The sequence below is a fragment of the Lepidochelys olivacea genome, assembly GCF_965140295.1.
Source record: "Lepidochelys olivacea isolate rLepOli2 genome assembly, chromosome: 3".
In the NCBI taxonomy this organism is placed as follows: domain Eukaryota; kingdom Metazoa; phylum Chordata; order Testudines; family Cheloniidae; genus Lepidochelys; species Lepidochelys olivacea.
In genome coordinates, this window is record NC_140413.1 from 205,226,058 (window position 1) to 205,244,816 (window position 18,759).

General features: G+C 47.9%; 1 protein-coding gene across 5 annotated transcripts in view; it reads right to left on the bottom strand.

Moving 5' to 3' along the window:
- Positions 1-18,759, bottom strand: part of RRBP1 (ribosome binding protein 1) — a 55,835-nt gene that overhangs the window by 12,489 nt on the left and 24,587 nt on the right. For 3 of the 5 annotated variants that reach the window (XM_084623091.1, XM_084623087.1, XM_084623088.1), the window contains exons 3-17: positions 18,510-18,655; positions 17,874-17,945; positions 17,036-17,158; positions 15,363-15,515; positions 14,440-14,558; positions 12,559-12,712; positions 7,413-7,551; positions 6,310-6,497; positions 6,106-6,143; positions 4,593-4,683; positions 3,331-3,423; positions 2,418-2,510; positions 2,234-2,314; positions 1,983-2,072; positions 1,277-1,369 (exon numbers count right to left, since the gene is read on the bottom strand). In XM_084623091.1, the coding sequence (XP_084479217.1) occupies positions 1,277-1,369; positions 1,983-2,072; positions 2,234-2,314; positions 2,418-2,510; positions 3,331-3,423; positions 4,593-4,683; positions 6,106-6,143; positions 6,310-6,497; positions 7,413-7,551; positions 12,559-12,712; positions 14,440-14,558; positions 15,363-15,515; positions 17,036-17,158; positions 17,874-17,945; positions 18,510-18,655 (1,673 nt within the window). The remainder of the gene's footprint in view (positions 1-1,276; positions 1,370-1,982; positions 2,073-2,233; positions 2,315-2,417; positions 2,511-3,330; positions 3,424-4,592; positions 4,684-6,105; positions 6,144-6,309; positions 6,498-7,412; positions 7,552-12,558; positions 12,713-14,439; positions 14,559-15,362; positions 15,516-17,035; positions 17,159-17,873; positions 17,946-18,509; positions 18,656-18,759) is intronic. The other 2 variants (XM_084623089.1, XM_084623090.1) reach the window with 1 other exon arrangement.

The following is an 18,759-nucleotide window of genomic DNA, read 5'->3' on the forward strand; positions in this document are numbered from 1 at the left end:
ACATTTTTGAAGTTTGAAAACCTCAATGGAAAATTAACACAAAAAAAGCCACCACTCAGTTTTTGTTTTTCAGGAGGAAAACGTCATTTCCTGACCAACTCCAGTCACCAACCATGACAAATCTGTTGGCCATATTATGTTCAGCTACATCCATGCAACCTCAACAACTTCACATTACACGCATGGGCAAGACAGAACATAATATGGCCAGCAGAATCTTGATTTCATGCACCGCCATCACAGGAAAAAAGCCAGCTTCTCTCAAAACTCTGGTGTTCATGGGAGTGGGAATTACACACACCCCTTGTAACCAGAGTAAATTTAACATTATCTATTTGACACAAATACTGAGCTCCACAATGCTAAGCTTAGACACTTTTGAGTGTAAAATCTTTTTAGAGGGACATTTTAAATTCCTTTATAATGTAGTATGCCCAGGCAAGTTCTCATGAACACCAGCTAAGGAATAAGAGATCAGCCACACCCCTTCATTCCCACACTCTCTAAAGGGTTATCCTTTTAAGAGGACAGCCTCTTGCTCAGCCTTTATGCACCATCCTGCCCAGAGTATCTCTTGTCTGCAGCGAGACAGACAGCTGGAGAGGATTACGCACACTGTGGGTGGCTTGAATGGGGCTCTTTTGTGACGCGTACCAGTGTACACTCCAATGCCAGCATCAATCCAGACTTGTAGAGGTAGCCAATTTCCTCTACAGCGGGGAGTCCCGAAAGTAGCACGGAAAAACAGCCTTGCAAAGAATGCCGTGCACTCTGTGCTCTGACACAGCCAGCTCTTTGAACATCAAAAGGCTTTCCAGACTCCCCTGCATGGAGTGGAGGTGCCGGAGTTTGATTCTTGAGCTTGGATGCGAATGTTGTAAGGTAAGTAATGGAATACCGTCACCAGCTCAAGAGGCAGAATGTGCGTGTCAGGATCTCAGCGAGGCAGAAGCTTATACAGAGGGCAACTTTCTTTCTCACCTCCCAGCGCGTGCCCATGCCGTATTGCAGAGGGCAAAGAAAGTGCTATCTTTATTTAAGACGACGTGTTTTTACACCAAGTTCAACCCCAGAGCCTTTTAAAGATGTGCCCCTCCCTAGCAAGTGACCTCTAAAAGCCCTTGCATTTCATAGACTGAGGCCAGAAGGGATCATTATGATCCCCTTGTTATTTACAGCATTAGACACGTCACCAGCCCATTGGTTCCCAGCACTATAGGCAGCCAGCACCCCAGGGATTCCTGCTCACACACAGACGAGAATCTTTAGGATGCACCTTTTGCAGTTCCTCTTCGGATGCCGTTAGCTTTGCTTTCCACACGTGCTCCTCCTCCTCCACACTCTTCTGCAGGTCTTTGAGCATTCTTTCCTGCCGAGGGAGAAGGGACGAAAGTGTGAGGCTGGGCAGGTGGAGAAGGGAAGGCTCACAGGGGGGGCGCATTCAAACTGCTGTCAAGGCAGGAAGTTATGGGCATGGTCTAGCGCCCACTGAAATCAATAGGTCAGCTTGGCTTCTAGGTTCTTTAGGGAAGCAGCCACCGCCTGCTGGATTCAGCACTGGACTGTCTCTGCAAAACTAGGGGAGGAAGGGACCCACCACCATGGAGGAACTGCTAGGCATCTTCGCACATTGTATCAAGCACCTGATAACGGGTGCGTGGGGAACAGGGGCACCCGGGTATTCTAGGATTCTATGTTCTCAAACCATGCTGTAGCAGAGCCGTAGCATTTCAAGGGCAGTTCTATCTTAATTACTAAGAAATAAGAAAGCTAGATGGATTCAGACAGCAAATATTTTTAACCAAGCTCTGCAAAAACCTCCAAACAACGGCTGCAAGTCACATGCATCCCATCTGTGCAGTGTCTTCAGAGACTATAGACATGATTTGGCTGTCACAAAGTCAGTTGGCTTCGTAAGTGGCAAGAAAGGTGGAGTGGTACTTTCAGCGAAGAGGAGAAACGGCCTGAATGGCTTAACCTACCGTCTCAGCAAGAATCGTTCTGTACTGCTCACATTCTGCTTGTAAAGTGCTCTGCGCCTCTTCTGCTTCCTTTAATTTAAGCGCGGAATCCTGAAAGAAAAAGGAGTTTTAATGGGGGCCCCCTTCTCCCCGTGCCCCCAAGAGCTGCTGCTAGATTTGATGTTGGTCTGTAGCTGCTAAGCCTTACACCAACGCCCACAGAAAGCAAGATGTTTGGAGCATGGCTGTCCAGTGCTTACGAGATCACTTACAAGAGATTCTGTTTTAGCTGTCTGCTGCTCTAGCATTCCCAGACTCTTCTCCTTAAACTCCTGTAGCCACACCCCGTAAGCCTGATTAAACAAATAAAAACAGAGCATCAGTTGGTCTATCCCATTCCTTCACTGGCGCAGCTATCTGCTCACCTTCCAATAGCATGAGAATATTAGTGCCGACCTGTTGTGGAACTACAGTGATCTGCGGGAAGAGAGAAAGCAGCGTCTGCTTTGTTTGCGTCTGAATTGCGCTAAGCTGCTGCTCCAAATCCTCCTGAAAGAGAAAACATAGGTTTTCATGAACTAAACTTAAGTCAGCACCTTAAGATCCCAGCTGTTCTCATTTCACCAAGGTCAATGGCATTATGCTGATTTATACAAAGCTGAGGGCCTGGCCTTTGTTTTGCAGTCGATACTTCACTGCAGAAGAGGGGAGGGAAAAAGAAGCCAAAACAACAAAACTTGCACAAATCTCCACGAGGCTAGTTACGCAAGAACAGAGGAGTCAAGTTCCCATTCTGAGACGCCCATCTGATGAGGTCAGCATCCCGTGCGGTGATGCTGCACATCTCTATACGAGTCGGAAACGCAGCAATATTGACGAGCCATATGCATCATCTTCCTTTCACCATAACATTTACAGAATGTTACAACACTGCTACCTTCCCACACCACTGCCAGGGACACGCCAACATTAACCACCACCAATATTGAGAGAGGAAAAACACCAACACCTCCGTACAAAGTTTGTTTTCAAAGAATTCAGGCAGTTAAGTTATGGGAAAGCGCTGTTGAAAAGAAAATTTCACTGTAGCACTCAATAGTCTCTCTGCACTATTCCTTTGCCATGCGTGGTGGTTGCAGGATCAAGGCCCAAGAGTAAATGATTGTGGCAAAGTTTTACTGGAAGAGCTCTAAGGGGTCAACATGCACAGAGAGTAATCACAGGGTTTAAACAGAATCTGTGCAAACAGAGAGATGCTGAAATTCAGTTTAGAAACTAACAGGTCCCTCATTCTGTAGCTGCTCCCCGGCAGCAGAGTCTGGCTCCAAAGACCAGACCCCCCTTTGTTACTGATAGAGGCAAGACTCACCTTTGCTTTTGTGGAAGAAAACAACTTTTCTTCACGCTCTTTCTCAGCCGAGGCCAAAGCTTCCATTGCTTTCCAGTTCTTCTCGCGAAGATCCTGTTGGGACAGACGCACGCAGGAATAAGCCACGTGCTGCCACGGAGACCACCACAAGGTTTGCTTAGCATGATGTTACTTGCCGCTATTGGAAGTTATGGATCCACAGCACGGAGCTGCGGGGGGGGGAGGGGGATTCTGATGATCCCATTTAGGAAGCCAGATTTTGCTTAGACTCCTAAATCTTGCGATACACCCTCCATGTATGTGCCCATACACGTGGATTCTCACTGCAGTGGTCCAATACCTTAAGATAATCAGGTATGAACCTCATTATTTGCAGTCACAGCCCATCGAGTCTCCTGGCAAGGTGGGAAGGAAGAGGCCCGTTCGCCAACTCATCAGTACTCCCATTCCCAGCGGCTAGGAGCATCCCTTAAAGGCCTGCTTAAGATGCAGCTTGGCCTGCTTCAGTGGTTCACCCACTCCCGTGGCAAACTCCAGCCTTGTTCCTAGTGTTGCTTCACGGGATGGAGAGGGTACACTAAGCCCACAGAGGCAGTTTGGCTAGCTGGAGACCCTTCTCCACCCCCACCCGGCCAGAGGGCTGCCAGGCCCAGACCGCAGCTTCGTTTGTTCCTCTGTCAGACTCCCCCACCGAAGACTATGGGCTTGTCTGCACTACCTGCCGGATCAACGGGCGGCAATCAATCCAGCGGTAGGTCGATTTATCGCGTCTAGTCTAGATGCAATAAATCGACCGCTGAGCGCTCTCCCGTTGATTCCGGTACTCCATCAGAACGAGGCACGCAAGCGGAGTTGAGGGGAGAGCGTCAGCCATCGACTTACCGCAGTGAAGACACCGCGGTGAGTAGATCTAAGCGCGTCGACTTCAGCTTTGCTATTCACGTAGCTGAAGTTACGTTTCTTAGCTCAACCCTGCACGGAAGCGTAGACAAGCCCTTAGCCCTCTGCTACTTGGGAGTCAGCCAGCTTCTCTCCTAGCAAGGGCACAAGCGTGCGAACGCCACCCCAACAGTAGCCTAGGTGCCTCGGATAGAGACGAGCGTCTCTCAGGGCACAGAGAAGTTAGGCCTTTGACTTGCCCAACCCTACATTTTAAACTTTATTGGGCAACTTTTAAAACCCAATTGTTGGTCAAACGCAAATCAGGGGCTTGTTCAGGTTTGTGCTGATGGAACAGGAGTTCAGCTCGTCCAGTCACGCACATTGTTTTTCATTTTCTGCTGCTCGATTATCTCTCTCAGCTCCATAGCTTCCTTTTCGAGCGAGGAGACCTGCTCAGCCTTCGCTTGAAGTCTGCAATGAAACAAGAGGGCGTGTTTGGAGCGGTGCTCTTCACCGAGTCATGTGCTGTCAGCAGTCATGATCAAATTTCCCCATGCACCCCAGCATGCTAACAGGACAGCTATGTAGTGCCAGAAGTCCCTGCAGACCTCAGTGACAGGCAGCCAGACTGTGCCAGCAGTAACATAGAATCATAGCACTGGAAGGGACCTCAAGAGGTCATCGAGTCCAGTCCCCTGCACGCACGGCAGGACTAAGTATGATCTAGATCATTCCTGACAGGTGTTTATCTAACCTGCTCTTAAAAATCCCCAATGATGGAGATTCCACCAAATATGCACCAGTGTTTTGGGGGTCTCTCTTTATTTTAAAATAAAAATAAAACAAAGATCTTTGCCCAAAGCAAATGGCAGACAGATTTTTTGGGGGGAGGACAGGATACAATTGCCCAAGTTAGAACCAGTTTGCTGAGTACAGTTATCTGTACCGACTCCCCTGTGTCCTCAGCTAATTAGACAGGAGAAACTGGCTAGTGGGTCTTCAAAACGGGCACCAGGAAAGGAAAACAAGCATTCAAAACAAGAGTGCAATTTGTCAAGCTGTGAACTCTGTAGGGTGAGACGCAGGACTTGAAACTGCTCTTAGCTCACCTCTGTCTGAAATTAAACTAGGCCAAGATTTTTCAAAAATGGCTACTGAGAGTGAAGGGCCCAAATCTTCAGAAACGACTAGTTACTTGGGTGCCACAGTTTCTGTCCGTCAGCTCGGTACCTTGAAGGGGGCCTGGTTTTCCCAGCAGCATCGGGCACCCACCCTTTTCAGGAGCACTCAGATCACTAGTCAATTCTGAAAGCTTTGGGCCAAGGAACCTGGAGCTGCATGGAGACACTCAGGTAAGCGACTGGCATGCTAGTAGCTCCCGTTGCAGTCAGGCCAGGGGTGTTCGTGGGCATAAAGCCAGTCTGAAAAGTCATTCCTATAGATTTATTTTCAGGAAGTCTGCCACTGGTTTAAATTTTAAGAGGGTATTGCTAAGTTGCTCTGATTGGCAGGCAAACTTCATTTTGATTGACACAAACTTGGCCTCTACTTCAGCATCTCTCAAAAATGGGAAGCTTGTATAGAACTACAAAGCCTGTCAACTCTAGAACACACCTTAGGTCTTCAGCTGTTCGTGCATTTGCAAGAAGTGTCACTTCAAAATGGACTAGCCGTTGGTGTAGGCCAGCGTGCGAATCAACATTTACATGGCCTACGCCTGCCAGAAGTCAGCTAGAGCACTCCGTTTAACTTTGCCTTCAGTGACAGCACCCCAGTAATGTCAGCATATGAACAGCTCACGGGAAAGTTGGGGGAAGGGAATCCCAGCCCTGACTCCTTTGGTGCAGCCTTTCAGCGCACGGATGGAGAGAGCAGTACATTCACCAGTCTTACCTTAACTGCAGCTGGCTCACTTCTGCTTGATTAGCTGCCTGAAAGTTAGACAGAGGTTGCCTTTAATACATGCATTATAAACAGTACAGGACAGCTCCCCACCCCCTCTCCAGCATGCTTACGGTGCATGCAATGCTGTAAGTCACGCTTCATCCCAGGCCTGCTCTCCCCTTCAGATGTAGGGACCACCACCGTGGCGCTGACCTGCAAGTCTGCATCTTTCTCCACTTCCTTCGTGTGGCCTGCCTCCAGGAGAGCTTCAATGGATTTGATCCTCTCTGTGAGCTGCTCATTTTCAGAGCTGGCTTCTAGCAGCTTCACTTTCAGGGTGCTCAGCTCCTCCGATTTACTTTTCACCTCCATTTCATAGGACAGCAGCTTGGCTTCAGACTCTGCCAGAGGAAGGTGGGTAGAGGAGACAGAGGCAAGTTAGATGTGTACAGATTCAAAGAGGGAGAGAGAACGTAGACGGCCAGAGCTAAAGTTAGCCCTAGAGAGGACAGGGCTTTGGACCACGAGCACGTTTCAGACAGCAAGGTCCTGGGCAGACAGGTAAAGAACACGCGCAGCGAGACCAGGCAGTATGGACGGTTATTTGCAGGCTCACCCGGAAGAATGAGTGCGTTTTATTGTAGCTCTCGCGTCAGTGACAGAGTGATGGATTTTTGACAACATGGCTGGCCAAGACACCCCACCCCAAGTGTCGGCTTTAACCTGCCAGCCCTTGTGCACGATACAGCAGGGAGCAGCACACGCTTGCTGTCCTCTCGTGCAAGGGGGAGTGGAGGATCTACCGTGCCAGGAGCTGTGCCCCCCCCCCCCCCCGTGAAGCAGGACTGTGCAGCAGCACCCCACATAAAGCAGCGAGTTCACCAGTGCTTCAGCTTTGAGAGTCAGACCCTTAGCACCACACCAGGCAGGACGGAGCCTCAGAGAGGCTAAAACTGGGAACCTCCTGCCTTCTGGTGTCGTCATCATGGCTAGCGCAGCTGCCCCGCTCTGGACCACCCCACCCCAGCTCCCACTGGCATTTCCCCACAAAAGGCCCAATTCTCCCCACTCCTGCTCTCAGCACTTCCCCAGCAGCACCCGCAGGCCACCAGACAATCACCATTGGGATTTCCCCAGCTCCCGCTGGGCCTCTGGGAAAGGGCCAGCAGCTGAAACTCAGACACAGAGGCCCGCCCTGCTCCGCTTCAGAAAGGAACATGCTAGCATTAGCGAGGCGAAGGCCGGCAGAGGGCGAAGTTTGAGCTCCAGGGCAGAGCATGCGCGCCCTCCTGGGCATCCCTGCAGCATCCTCTCACCAGCAATGCTCTGCTGCTGGTCCTTCACCTTCTCCGTGTCCGCCAGCAGGTTCTTGTAGCTGGTCTGGGATTTGCGCAGCTCCTCGCTTACTTCATCCAGCCTCTTCTGCAGTGTCGCCTCCATTTCTTTTTGAGAAGTCTGCATGAAGGAGAGGGGAAAAAAAAAAAAAAAAAAGAAGAGCGCGCTAGACACTAAGCCAGGCTGGAGAGAGCAGCCCCACTGCCGGTCTGCCAGGTCCCGCCCTGTCTGATTTCCAGTCTTCTCCCAGCATTCTCCACGCAGGAAGCTTTCACACGCACAGCACTTGGATTGGAGGTATACAAGCCCCTCAATGGTCTCCTCCTTCCCTCAGCTGGCAGCGTTGTTCTGTGTATAACCCCCCCACCATTCCCTAGTTTGGGGCCGTGCTTGTTACTGTATATTCCTAGGGCGAGATTTTTGAAGCGGGCCTACAATTTCCACCATGGTACAAGCCAGACAGCCAGGGATGCAAGCGCATCTCACCATACGTGCACGACCATGGTAATTCCACGTGCAAGTCAGGTGTGCACAGTTTGCACATCTGATATTTAGGGCTGGTCCAAAAAAAAAAAAAAATAAATCTTATTGAAGAATGTTTTCTGTTGGGAAGATTCTCGATGGAGTGATCAGAAATGTTTGCTTGGTTTGAATGAGAATTTTTTTTTCCAGTGAGGGGAAGGAACAGAAAAAATTCTCATTTCAAAGCAATGCGTCTCTCTGGCCCTTAAGTTGCCTGGGGGCGGAGGACCACTGTGGTGAGCCTCCTTTAAAGTCAGCCCCAAAGCTCCAGCTGGCACAGGACACAGCTGCTTACCGAGCCAGCAGGGTAGGGAGCATGGTCCGTGCTGAAATCTCTGCCCTGTATTCCCATTAGCTTCTGTGCTGCGAGCAATTCGAGGGGCTGGCGAGCGCCTTCTTAGAGTAAGCTCTGTCTATTTCAGTACCAACGTCTCATGCTTTACCCCATCCCCTCACTTAGTGTGTTCTTGCTGCCCATTCTCACCCCTGCAGGGGGCAGGGTTCCCGGGGAGGGCATTTGCTCCCCATGGCAGGGAGGGCCTGCTTATTTTTCTTGCCAATGGCACACGCTAGATGTGTAGCTGAAGCACCCAGCCGCTACAGAATCCAGCTGGCTAGGAACAGAGTTACTCGATACGTTATTATGGTGAAGTGTGTTCGGCTCAGTGGAATTTTCAGTGTGGTTTGGGCAGAGTACAATCTTTCCACATCAAGAAGTGTCAAGAGAAGGGCACGCATTGGCTGGCCCTTCATGGAGACACAGGAGCAGAGAATGTGATGATCACGCTAAAAGAGAAACTCTCTTTATTTCTCCTCCCCCTTTCCGACAAGAGCCCCCAGTGAGGATAAAGTTATGGCAACCTGTGGCCAACACTCCCCTCCATCTGTCCCGTTCCTACAGCCATCAGCAGATTTTAAAAGCACATTTCTCAAACTCTGAAAGCTTTCAGAGGGATGACAACGTTGTGCAACTGCACAAACTTAGCTCAGATATTGGGCAATGCTTAAAAGTTCCTAAGTCACTTGAGATTGACTCAGTCTCCAAGAGAAGATCCACACACCCCCCATATATACATACCAGCCATGTTCACAGCTAGCTCTCTTTCCCTATAAAGATACCATGTCGCCTTAAACTAGCGTGATACAGAGATTATTCACTTAGAAATATTTCAGTCAGGTGCCCATTATTTTGTTAACATTAATGGATGCAGCAGGTAGGCAGAGTTGTAGATCATGCAGAGAGGCCAGTGTTACATGTCAAGAGGCCTGCGTTTGTCTGGTAGCCAGGTGGCCCTCAAGCTTGCATGCCTGACCCCCTGGGGCCACATCAAAGGAGGTCCCTCCTGAGACTTGACCCGTTCCCCAGTTCCATTCACTCTTACTGCAGCCAGGTAAGCACACAGTTCAAAAGAAGTGTGCATGCTTTGAACATGCATTAATGTGTATCGGGAGGAGCCTATTCTGAACTGCAAAGAGAATAGGAGGACTTGTGGCACCTTAGAGAGACTAACATTTATCTGAGCGTAACCTTTTGTGGGCTACAGCTCACTTCATCGGATGCATAGAATGGAACATAGAGTAAGAAGATAGATATAGATAGACACACACACACACACACACACACGTTGGAAGTTGCCATACAAACTGAGAGGCTGATTGGTTAAGATGAGCTATTGTCAGCAGGAGAAAAAAAAAAAAAAAACTTTTGTAGTGATAATCAAGACGGCCCATTTAGACAGTTGACAAGAAGGTGGGAGGATACTTAACGTAGGGATATAGATTCCATATGTGAATGACCCAGCCACTCCCAGTCTCTATTCAAACCCAAGTTAATGGTATCGAGTTTGCATATTAATTCAAGCTCAGCAGTTTCTCGTTGGAATCTGCTTTTAAAGCTTTTCTGTTGCAAAATTGCCACCCTTAAATCTTTTACTGAGTGGCCAGAGAAGTTGAAGTGTTCTCCTACCGGTTTTTGAATATTAGGATTCCTGATGTCAGATTTGTGTCCATTTATTCTTTTGCGTAAAGACTGTCCGGTTTGGCCAATGTACATGGCAGAGGGGCATTGCTGGCACATGATGGCATATATCACATTGGTAGAGGTGCAGGTGAACGAGCCCCTGATGGCATGGCTAATGTGATTAGGTCCTGTGATGGTGTCCCCTGAATAGATATGTGGACACAGTTGGCAACAGGCTTTGTTGCAAGGACAGGTTCCTGGGTTAATGGTTCTGTTGTGTAGTTGCTGGCGAGTATTTGCTTCAGGTTGGGGGGTGGTCTGTAAGCGAGGACTGGCCTGTCTCCCAAGATCTGGGAGAGTGAGGGATCATTCTGAACTGGGAGCAATCAAAGACATCAAACCACATCTCAGGAGAGAGAAGGCAGTTTACAGCAGAGCAATATGAAGGTTTCTGTGAGAGCTGTAATGTGATATGGGTCTCTGCTACCATGAAGCTGGGATTTCCTGCTGTTGCTGAACGCACGCCAACATCATTTCAGGAGACAGTGGCTGGCTGCCACCTCTTTAGGATTCATGGCCTAACTTCCTTGCATGTCATCTGTGCATATGAGTAAGAAGCAATACCGCAAGTCTCCCCTTTAAATCGAACTACAGCCTGAGAATCGATATTTTTGACTATGAGGCATTACGGGGTCCATACGCTGCGCGCCATGAACCCACGGCTCCTATATTGACACCCAGCGCTGTAGTGTTTAAGTGTCGCCCATGCGGTAACAAAACCAGCCACCAAAAAAGCAGGAACAGGAAAAAAAGGAAAAAACACACCACATTCCCCATCAGTAATGCAAAACCAGTTTTCTCACCTGTCTGCAGGTAAACAAGCTCTGACAGAGCAGAGGTTGCGCGAGACAGAGTGCAAGGTCCCTGTTGCGTGAGAACTCTGGTACACTTCATATCATAAACCCCCTCAGACGAGAGGCACGCTGCCGGTAAGTTTCAGAGTGGAACTATTTTTATGATGCTCCTGTTATCAAGCGGACGGCAATCACTGTCCTAGAGCACCCGAGTCGTGTGTCACTTTGCCCTGCTCTGTGCTGCAGTGACGCTTGGCCGTGGCACAGTTGGGTTGGACATTTATATGGCTGAGAATACGCAGAGTTATAAACCCTCATGCTCCAGGGTGTGAGCCAGCCTCTGGAGTACTGGGGGTCAGGAGGGAATTTTCCATGGGGGCAGATTATCTCCCAATTGCCTATGCAGGGCTTCTTGCATCTTCCCCTGAGGCATCTGGTGCTGGCCCCTGTCTGAGGTGGGACACAGGAATAGGAGAATTCCTGGTATGGCAGTGTTACGTGAGGGCAGCACTAATGGGCCAGGCAACTTCTGACCAGTGTCAGGTATCTTCAGCAGCACTCCGTGTTAAACCCCCATTAAACTGATAGTGCTTTTAGTTCGTTTGACCTCATGTCAGGCTAGGCTTGTCTTTCTGGTGACAGCCGACGCTCTCTGGGACAGGAAAGAAGCAGCAGGGGTGAAGGCAGCCAATGGCCAGTTTACTGACCACCAGTTTCCATCAGAATACAAAGAGACCTGGCTATGTGGTGTTAAGGCTGATCAGATCAACCCTAGGTTTATCATCAACTGGATTTTTGGTGTCCTGAGGAATTTGTTTTTAAATGGAGATTCTCTCCCTCCCGCCCCCCGTATATATCATGCTTCTTACCACCCTTTGAGCTTCTGTCAGTGATGCAATATGCCCAACTTGTAAGTCTATAGTGTACAGGCTAACATGGGGGTGAGGGAAAGGGATGTGAAGAGGTTGATTTTTCAGCAAGAAATAGGCCCAAGACGATACTCTCCTGTAGCAAGAAGCCTTTACCAAACCTTAGTCTAAATATTCCATGTTATTAGCTACTCGTTTAGCAATTACAGCTGGGCAAGAAATTGTTCCCCATCCCGCACAAGCCTGCTGTAGGGAAAATATGTTTCTGTCCAGAACTGTGACCAGGAAAAAAAAAAAAAAAAAGTCACCAATTTTCATAAGTTGAAAATCCAAAATCATCATTTCATAGAAGTATTTTGTTTTGCTTTGGGCCAATTTTTTTTTAAAAACCAATTAGCTTAACATTTCAAACCTGCTGTTTTGAACCAGAAATATTTCGTTTCTAAAAGGTCGAAATGGAACAACGTTTGGACCATCTCTCCCCGCCACCTCAGTGGAAAAAATTCATTGAACCCAACACCCTTTCCCGCAAAGCTTCCATTTTGGCTAATCAGTATTTTGACTGACAGACATTTCATCCAAAAACTCTCAAATAGCACCCACTGCTCCACTACTTAATTAGGACCCTGCGGTGCCGCACGCTGCACAGACAGCAAGAAACAGCTTTGGTTCGAAACAGACAATGCCATCTTTCCCCTATGTATTATCCCCATTTTACAGAAGGGAAACTGAGGCACAGAGCTTTACATGACTTGCTCAAGGTCAAACAGCCAGATCTCCAGAGTCCCAGTCCAATGCCTAACCACAAGACCACCCTTCCTCTGTGTAAGCAACAGCTACAATAAAGGTAGCTACTTCAGAGAAGAAAGCCACATGACTAGAAGAAAAACAAAAAACAGTGGTTTGTTGGCACAGTGCTGACCTGGAGCTGGCTGATTTGTTTTTCATACGCAGCGGCCTTTATCTCCAGGTTCTTTTTCTGTTGTTCCTCCTGATGAAGCGTCTCCGATTTTTCAGACAGCTCTTTCATTAGTTTACTGCATTCCTGCCGCAGCTTGGCTAGCTCTGCATTTTGCCTGGACAGACAGACAGACAGACAAATCAGTTACATTTCTGTATAGACTCATACTATTCCAGCTCAGTGGGACTGGAGTTATCTCATCAGCCTCAATCCTTCACTTGCATAGGTGCTGGAACTAGGGGTTCAGCCACACCCCCTGGCGTGAAGCATTTTCCACTGTATACAGGGTTTACACTTTGGTTCAATGGCTCTCAGCACCCCCACTATATAAACTGTTCCAGTGGCCCTGTACACTTGAAACATATTTTTACTGCATTACTTCAGATGCAAATATTTAGAGACATGTCCTTTTCCTGCTTCCCCAAATGTGTAATTTCCTTCATGGCAGAGAACCTCTTCAGCAAGAAAAAAGTCACAATGAAGTTAATAAGCCCCTTTTCAAAAGATGGAGTTTCATTCTTAGGATGTAAAAATCTGAGGATTTATCTTCAGAACATAAAAAGGAAGTGCTCTAAGCATTTGGAGTTGAGTCAATTACTTTAAAGCTTTTATATAAAAACTAAATAGTCAATGATCTCTTATTTTAAAGAGAAGCTTGTTTAGTATGCACTGGCTAGTTCTTGTTTCTCTATTGTTACTCTTCCTTTTCTCTTATTCTACAGCCAAAAAAAATTAGGAGTTTTTTTAAACCCAATTAGGAAGTACAAGATTTTCCATCAATCACATATGCAATGTTATTTTAAATCAGGGTAGATAATTAACTAGGGTAGGTTAGATCTAGGTTAGACAGACACTGCAGAGCAAAGAGTGAAACCGAACAGTACAATTTACCTGCACTAAACAAGACACCTATGGTTTGCCAATCTAGTGGGCCCTTCTGGACTGGAACTCTATGAAACTATAAAGCTAGAAAAATGAGCCAAGTTCAATCACCGAATTGAAACCCTCAAAGACAAAGAGCCCCATCACAATGCATGAGCCAGGAGTGTGTCAGTCTTCACAGACGGCAGCTAAACTGAATTTTGAATGTTACTTCAGAAAATGATATTTGAGTGCCGAGTGTTCTGGAGTTGGGCTCAATTCAAGCCCTGGTTAGGTCAGACGGAGGAGTTTGATCATTTACATCACAACTGAACTGCGCCCTAATTCAGCGAGAATGAGCAGTCTGCTCCAGAATTGGCATGATGGGGTGTGGGAAGGCAAGCATTTTGCAATGCATCGGTAATAATGCTGGGTGGAAAGTGGTTTCCCACCCACAGAAGACTGACTAGGTTTAATTTAAAAAAAAAGAAAAGAAAATGCTGCCCTGGTGCCTCCTGGGAGTTGTAGTTTGGATACCTCATGCTCACATTGTCCTCTGGGCCATGCTCCACAATCAGACTACATCGCCTGGAGTGTCAATTTTACTTCCTATCAAGGGAAGGCTGTGCATGAATAGGGGCACAGTGACCATGTGCTTTTCCAGCTGAAAACACTGATTTAACACTCCCCACCCCACCCCCCAAGAAAAAGCAGACACTTTCCTCAAGAAAGCTGAGTCATGCAAAACAAAACCTGATTTCAAAAAGACACATGATTCAACAGAAAGCTTGCCACCAGCTCTAACCAGCAGAAAGATGGAGAAGCTTGGAGCATGCTCTACTTTCACGGGCACTAGATGTGCCCTGGGGTGGTGGGGGGGTTGGATTTTTGGAAGGGAGGAAGACAGTGTAGTAAAGCTACCCTGCATGACCCATGTCTTGCAGCTCACATCCGTGTATTCACCAAAACACATTTTCTTACTTGCTCTCCGTCTGGCTCGTGGCTTGGTTCAGAGCATCCCGCAGGATCGAGTTCTCCTGCTGCAAGCGAGCCAGCTGGGTGCTGGGGCCGTTCTCAAGCTGTTCTTGAAGAGTCCGAATCTGGAAGAGCAAGGACGTCAGTACACGGGGACGCCTCCATTGGCATGCTGGGCCCAAGACTACAGCAACAGTTTTCCTTTCTTTAAAGTCACACACCGAAACCATGTTTTTCTTGTCCCACTTGTACACGGTAGCAAAAGCCTGGCTTTCTACAGACGTGCCACTCTGCCCCCAAACACCTTGCCCTCTTAAAGCATCTTCCCTTTTTATTACATCTTTTACTGTATTGGTTATAACCAAATGCAGAGCCCAAAATAAAGCATGTGAGAAAGGGGGAGGACATTCCCCCCCACACCGAGAAGCCACTGAGTAGGGGGAAGAAATCTGTGACAAGAGCTAAATCTTAGGCAGTTCCTGTGAGATCCTTTCACCTCTCCTCCTCCCCTAACCCTACCCCAAGTTAGTTAGTTTGGAAAGGTATTTTTGGAGGGAGAGGGGAGGGGAGGGGCAATGGGATGCCAGCTTCAGAAGGGTTTATAAAGTTACTTTGGTCCATTCTGGCCTTAAACTCTGTTAATCCTAAAACCCAAGCAGGGACTTCAGTGGTATTTCCTTAGAAGTACAGCTGTGGGAAATATTCAGATGTTAATGCCACTCACACTAAACCTGGGTACAATGTGGCCACAGCTTCAGCCATGCCAAAGCAGGTGCAGTCGGGGTCCCTTCGGGGTTTTGAATGAAGTTTACCTTATATCTCCAAGGAAACTAAGCCCTGCAAACCAATCTCTGCTCCCAGTGCTGCCAGACTGCAGATTAAGTCTAGTAGGAGAGCCTGTGTTTTGAAGCATAAAACGCGTCTCCTACCTTTCCTTGCAACTGCTGGGTTTCATTCACATGATCCTGGTAACTAGCCTGCATGCGAGCTTGCACGGCAGTAATCTCTTGTTCACGTGCCAACAGCTGCTCTTTCAACTTGGTTTCAACAGCGACCATCTTGGCCTTCTCAGCTGCAAGCTCCTTCAAGAAGAGGAGATGCTTTTAATTCTCAGCAACTTTTCTTTAAAAAAAAAGACATCTTACAATCTAAAACATTTAAGTGTTCAGCAATGTTATAGCCAGAGGTCATCCATCCAATTCCAGGCTAACCCAGCATTAGCCAGCACCGTTGATCTGTATTACTCAACTCCAACAAAACCTTATGTTTGTTTCTGAATTTTGGTTTGAGTGCTGTAGCCACTATTGCTCCACATTAGGTCAGCTAAGAGAGAGGCGTAAGATCCTAGAGTTTCTCCAGATCAATAACCTATTACATACACGTGTCCAAGCGGGAAAGCCACATCAGAAGGCAGCACCACTCATCTTCTGTTGTTTCGCTGTCCCATTGCACTATTCTGCTCCATTAACTCGCACGGGTCACAAGCAGATTTTGTGACACCAGCTAGGACGGGATTCGAGAATATTTGCAGGGTGGTTGGCTAATGAAGGACAACAAGAGAGGGAAGAATTGTTGCTCAATGTAGATTCTGGAGTCTCACACACACCACTTATTAAATCAGGTCCAGACCATGGCTTAGCCTGAAGAGGAGGTGTAAGGGCTTCTTGGCTTTCAGCTTTAATTAGAGCAGGAGAAGTTGAAGTTTGGTTCCAGAGTGCAAGATGGTGGAGGCGCTAGCATGTTGTCAGAGGGATACCCATCCCTGGCCCCAGTGAAGACACTGCACTGAAATATTCGTGTTCACTACTTGCAAGGAGAGGAGAAGAATCTCCATGATTAGGGTGGATATAGAAGAGTTTGGTTTTTTCCACCCTTCTCCCAGTTACAGCCAATAACCCACCTTGCTATTACATAGCGATTTTGGGAGCCTGAGAGAGGTGACTGATTTTGACCTGTTCTGGTCCCCATTGACTGCACAGCCTCAGAAAATATTTGCATTAGAAGTCAGCACTAGACTTTCAGATCTCGGCTGGATTTTGGAGGGAGGCTTCCACACTAGCTCAGAAACAGTATGGTGTAACCACACGAATTCAACTCATTTGGATTTAAAAAGCATCCTCCTTCCAGCGAAGGACAGCAAGGCCGTGCTCAGTAGTTTTACACTGAACATGCACGAAGCTGCCTCGGATCCACTGAGCTGTGCAGAATTCTCCCCCAAACAAAGAAAACAAAGTTTGTTGGCATTTTGCAGAAGGCGTTTTTCTGGATAGCCACAGCTCTGCGAGTGTGTGACAGACTTCCATGATGAGCTCTTTTGGACAGGGACTGTCTTTTTCGTCTCTGTTTGTACAGCACTTAGCCCAATGAGATCCCTAGGTGTTACCACTCTTCAGATCGTAAACGTGCCTTGTATAGAATCAGCGTCACACCAGAAATGAGCTCTCTGAAGAATTTTACATGCCAGACAGCTAGATTTGAGAGCCCACGGAGAAACACTAGCAGCAGGGGAGCATGTCAAATAGACACTTTCTCCATCTTCCAGGCTGAAGCCAACGTGAGCGGTTCAGGCTGCAGGGAATGCAGGAGACCACACAGTCCTCACCTTAGTGAGCTCCCTCAGTTTGTTTCTGGCAGCAGATGAATCCTCTTGTTCAGTAGCAAGTTGCTTTTCTTTCTCTTCCAACTGACGTTTCAGAGTGGTAACCGGGTCCCCCTTCTGAGTCGCCTGTGAAGAGACCACATGTTATTTGTGCAATCCACCTCGTAATCTCTTCTTCTGTCAGGATAGGAAAGATTAGCAGAAACTTGTGCCTAAACTGCCAAGTGCAACAGCAAGGAAGCAAACTCAGTAAGAACGCAAACGCTTGGGTGGAGAGAGCATGCAGAAGGTGGTTTCTAGCCAACCCTAGCTTAATCTCGTCACACGGGGGAAGGGCATTTAATACTGCCGAGGACAACAAATTGAGCGCCTGGCATGGGACTGGAAGCTAGTATGACAGTCCAGCATGTCCCCACCTTCCAGAAGGCTGGTCATTTGGACAGCCACACCGAAAAGTCACGCAACAACAAAACTACACAGCCAGATCCTTGGCTCGCAGAACCCTGCCGACGTCACCAGCAGATAAGAGGAGACCTAGACAGCCCTCCGCACATGCTGGATTTTAAGGGGATGCACCACGGAAGGACTTTAGAATTGCTGGCACCAAGGCAAGCGTTAATAAAACCTAGCGCTGATGTAGCCCTTTGCACCGGTAGATCTCCAGGCACTTGACAAAGGAGATCAATAGCATTATCCCCATTTTGAAGATGGGGACATAGACAGGGGAAGTGACTTGCCCTGTAGAGCTGGGAACAGTCTCCAGGACTTCTGAATCCCAGTCCAGTGTCCCGTCCACTAAGCTGCACTGCCTACCCTCACTCAGCATTCTCCCCCTGCTGACCTCAAACTGATGGAGTTTTCCTTTAATCTCTGCAGGCAATGCTGGGGTTCGCTCTCGCCGGAGAAGCAGGGTCTAGAGAGATTAGTAGTTTTAACTACGAGGACAGTTTGGTGCCACACCATGCCAAGGAACAAAATCCTGTCGTCTCAGTCCCGTGAGGTATGTGCGCCAATGCAGGAATCCTCACAAGGCTTCTGACGCCCAAGGCATAACAATCAGGCCTTGGCACTATATAATCCTGGAAGTCAGAGCTTCCCTTATTACGTTTATGGAACAGATGGGTGCTTTGAGCAGCCAACTATAGCGTGTTTCTCAGCAGCGGCTGTCTTCTGACTTTAAGGACATGTTACAGAAAGGGAGAGTTCTGCAAAACTGATTTACGCTCAGGCAAGACAAGTACGTTATATCTGAAGAGCTGGGGCCAGATCCTCAATGTGTGTAAGTCACCACAGCTCCACTCCTTACACCGGAGCGGATGTGGCCCCCTGCATCTTCTGATGGAGTTCTACATACATCTGAATTTAACATGCACACACAATTAAGGTAGAGACGAACGACACCATGTGGTTAGCGTTGGTTCTCCCTTCGTTATACAGAAATCAGCGATTGAGCTTTTTGTAACTAGAGTTACAGTACCGTATGCCAGGTGTCCTGAACGCCTGCTTTATCCGTCAGGATCTCAATGAGCTGCTGAGCCTCTCCCTCGCTGAAAACCATGCTGCTAATGGTGGAAACCAGGGTCTTGTATGGGAGGTAGAGGGGGCCATCAGCATCTGTAGGAACTAGAGAGGGAAAAGTGAGAGACTCACATAAATCATTGAATTATCCACAGCTGGACACCGGGGGTTCTCACATTCATATTTATATGGATTTAGTTGAACCGGTG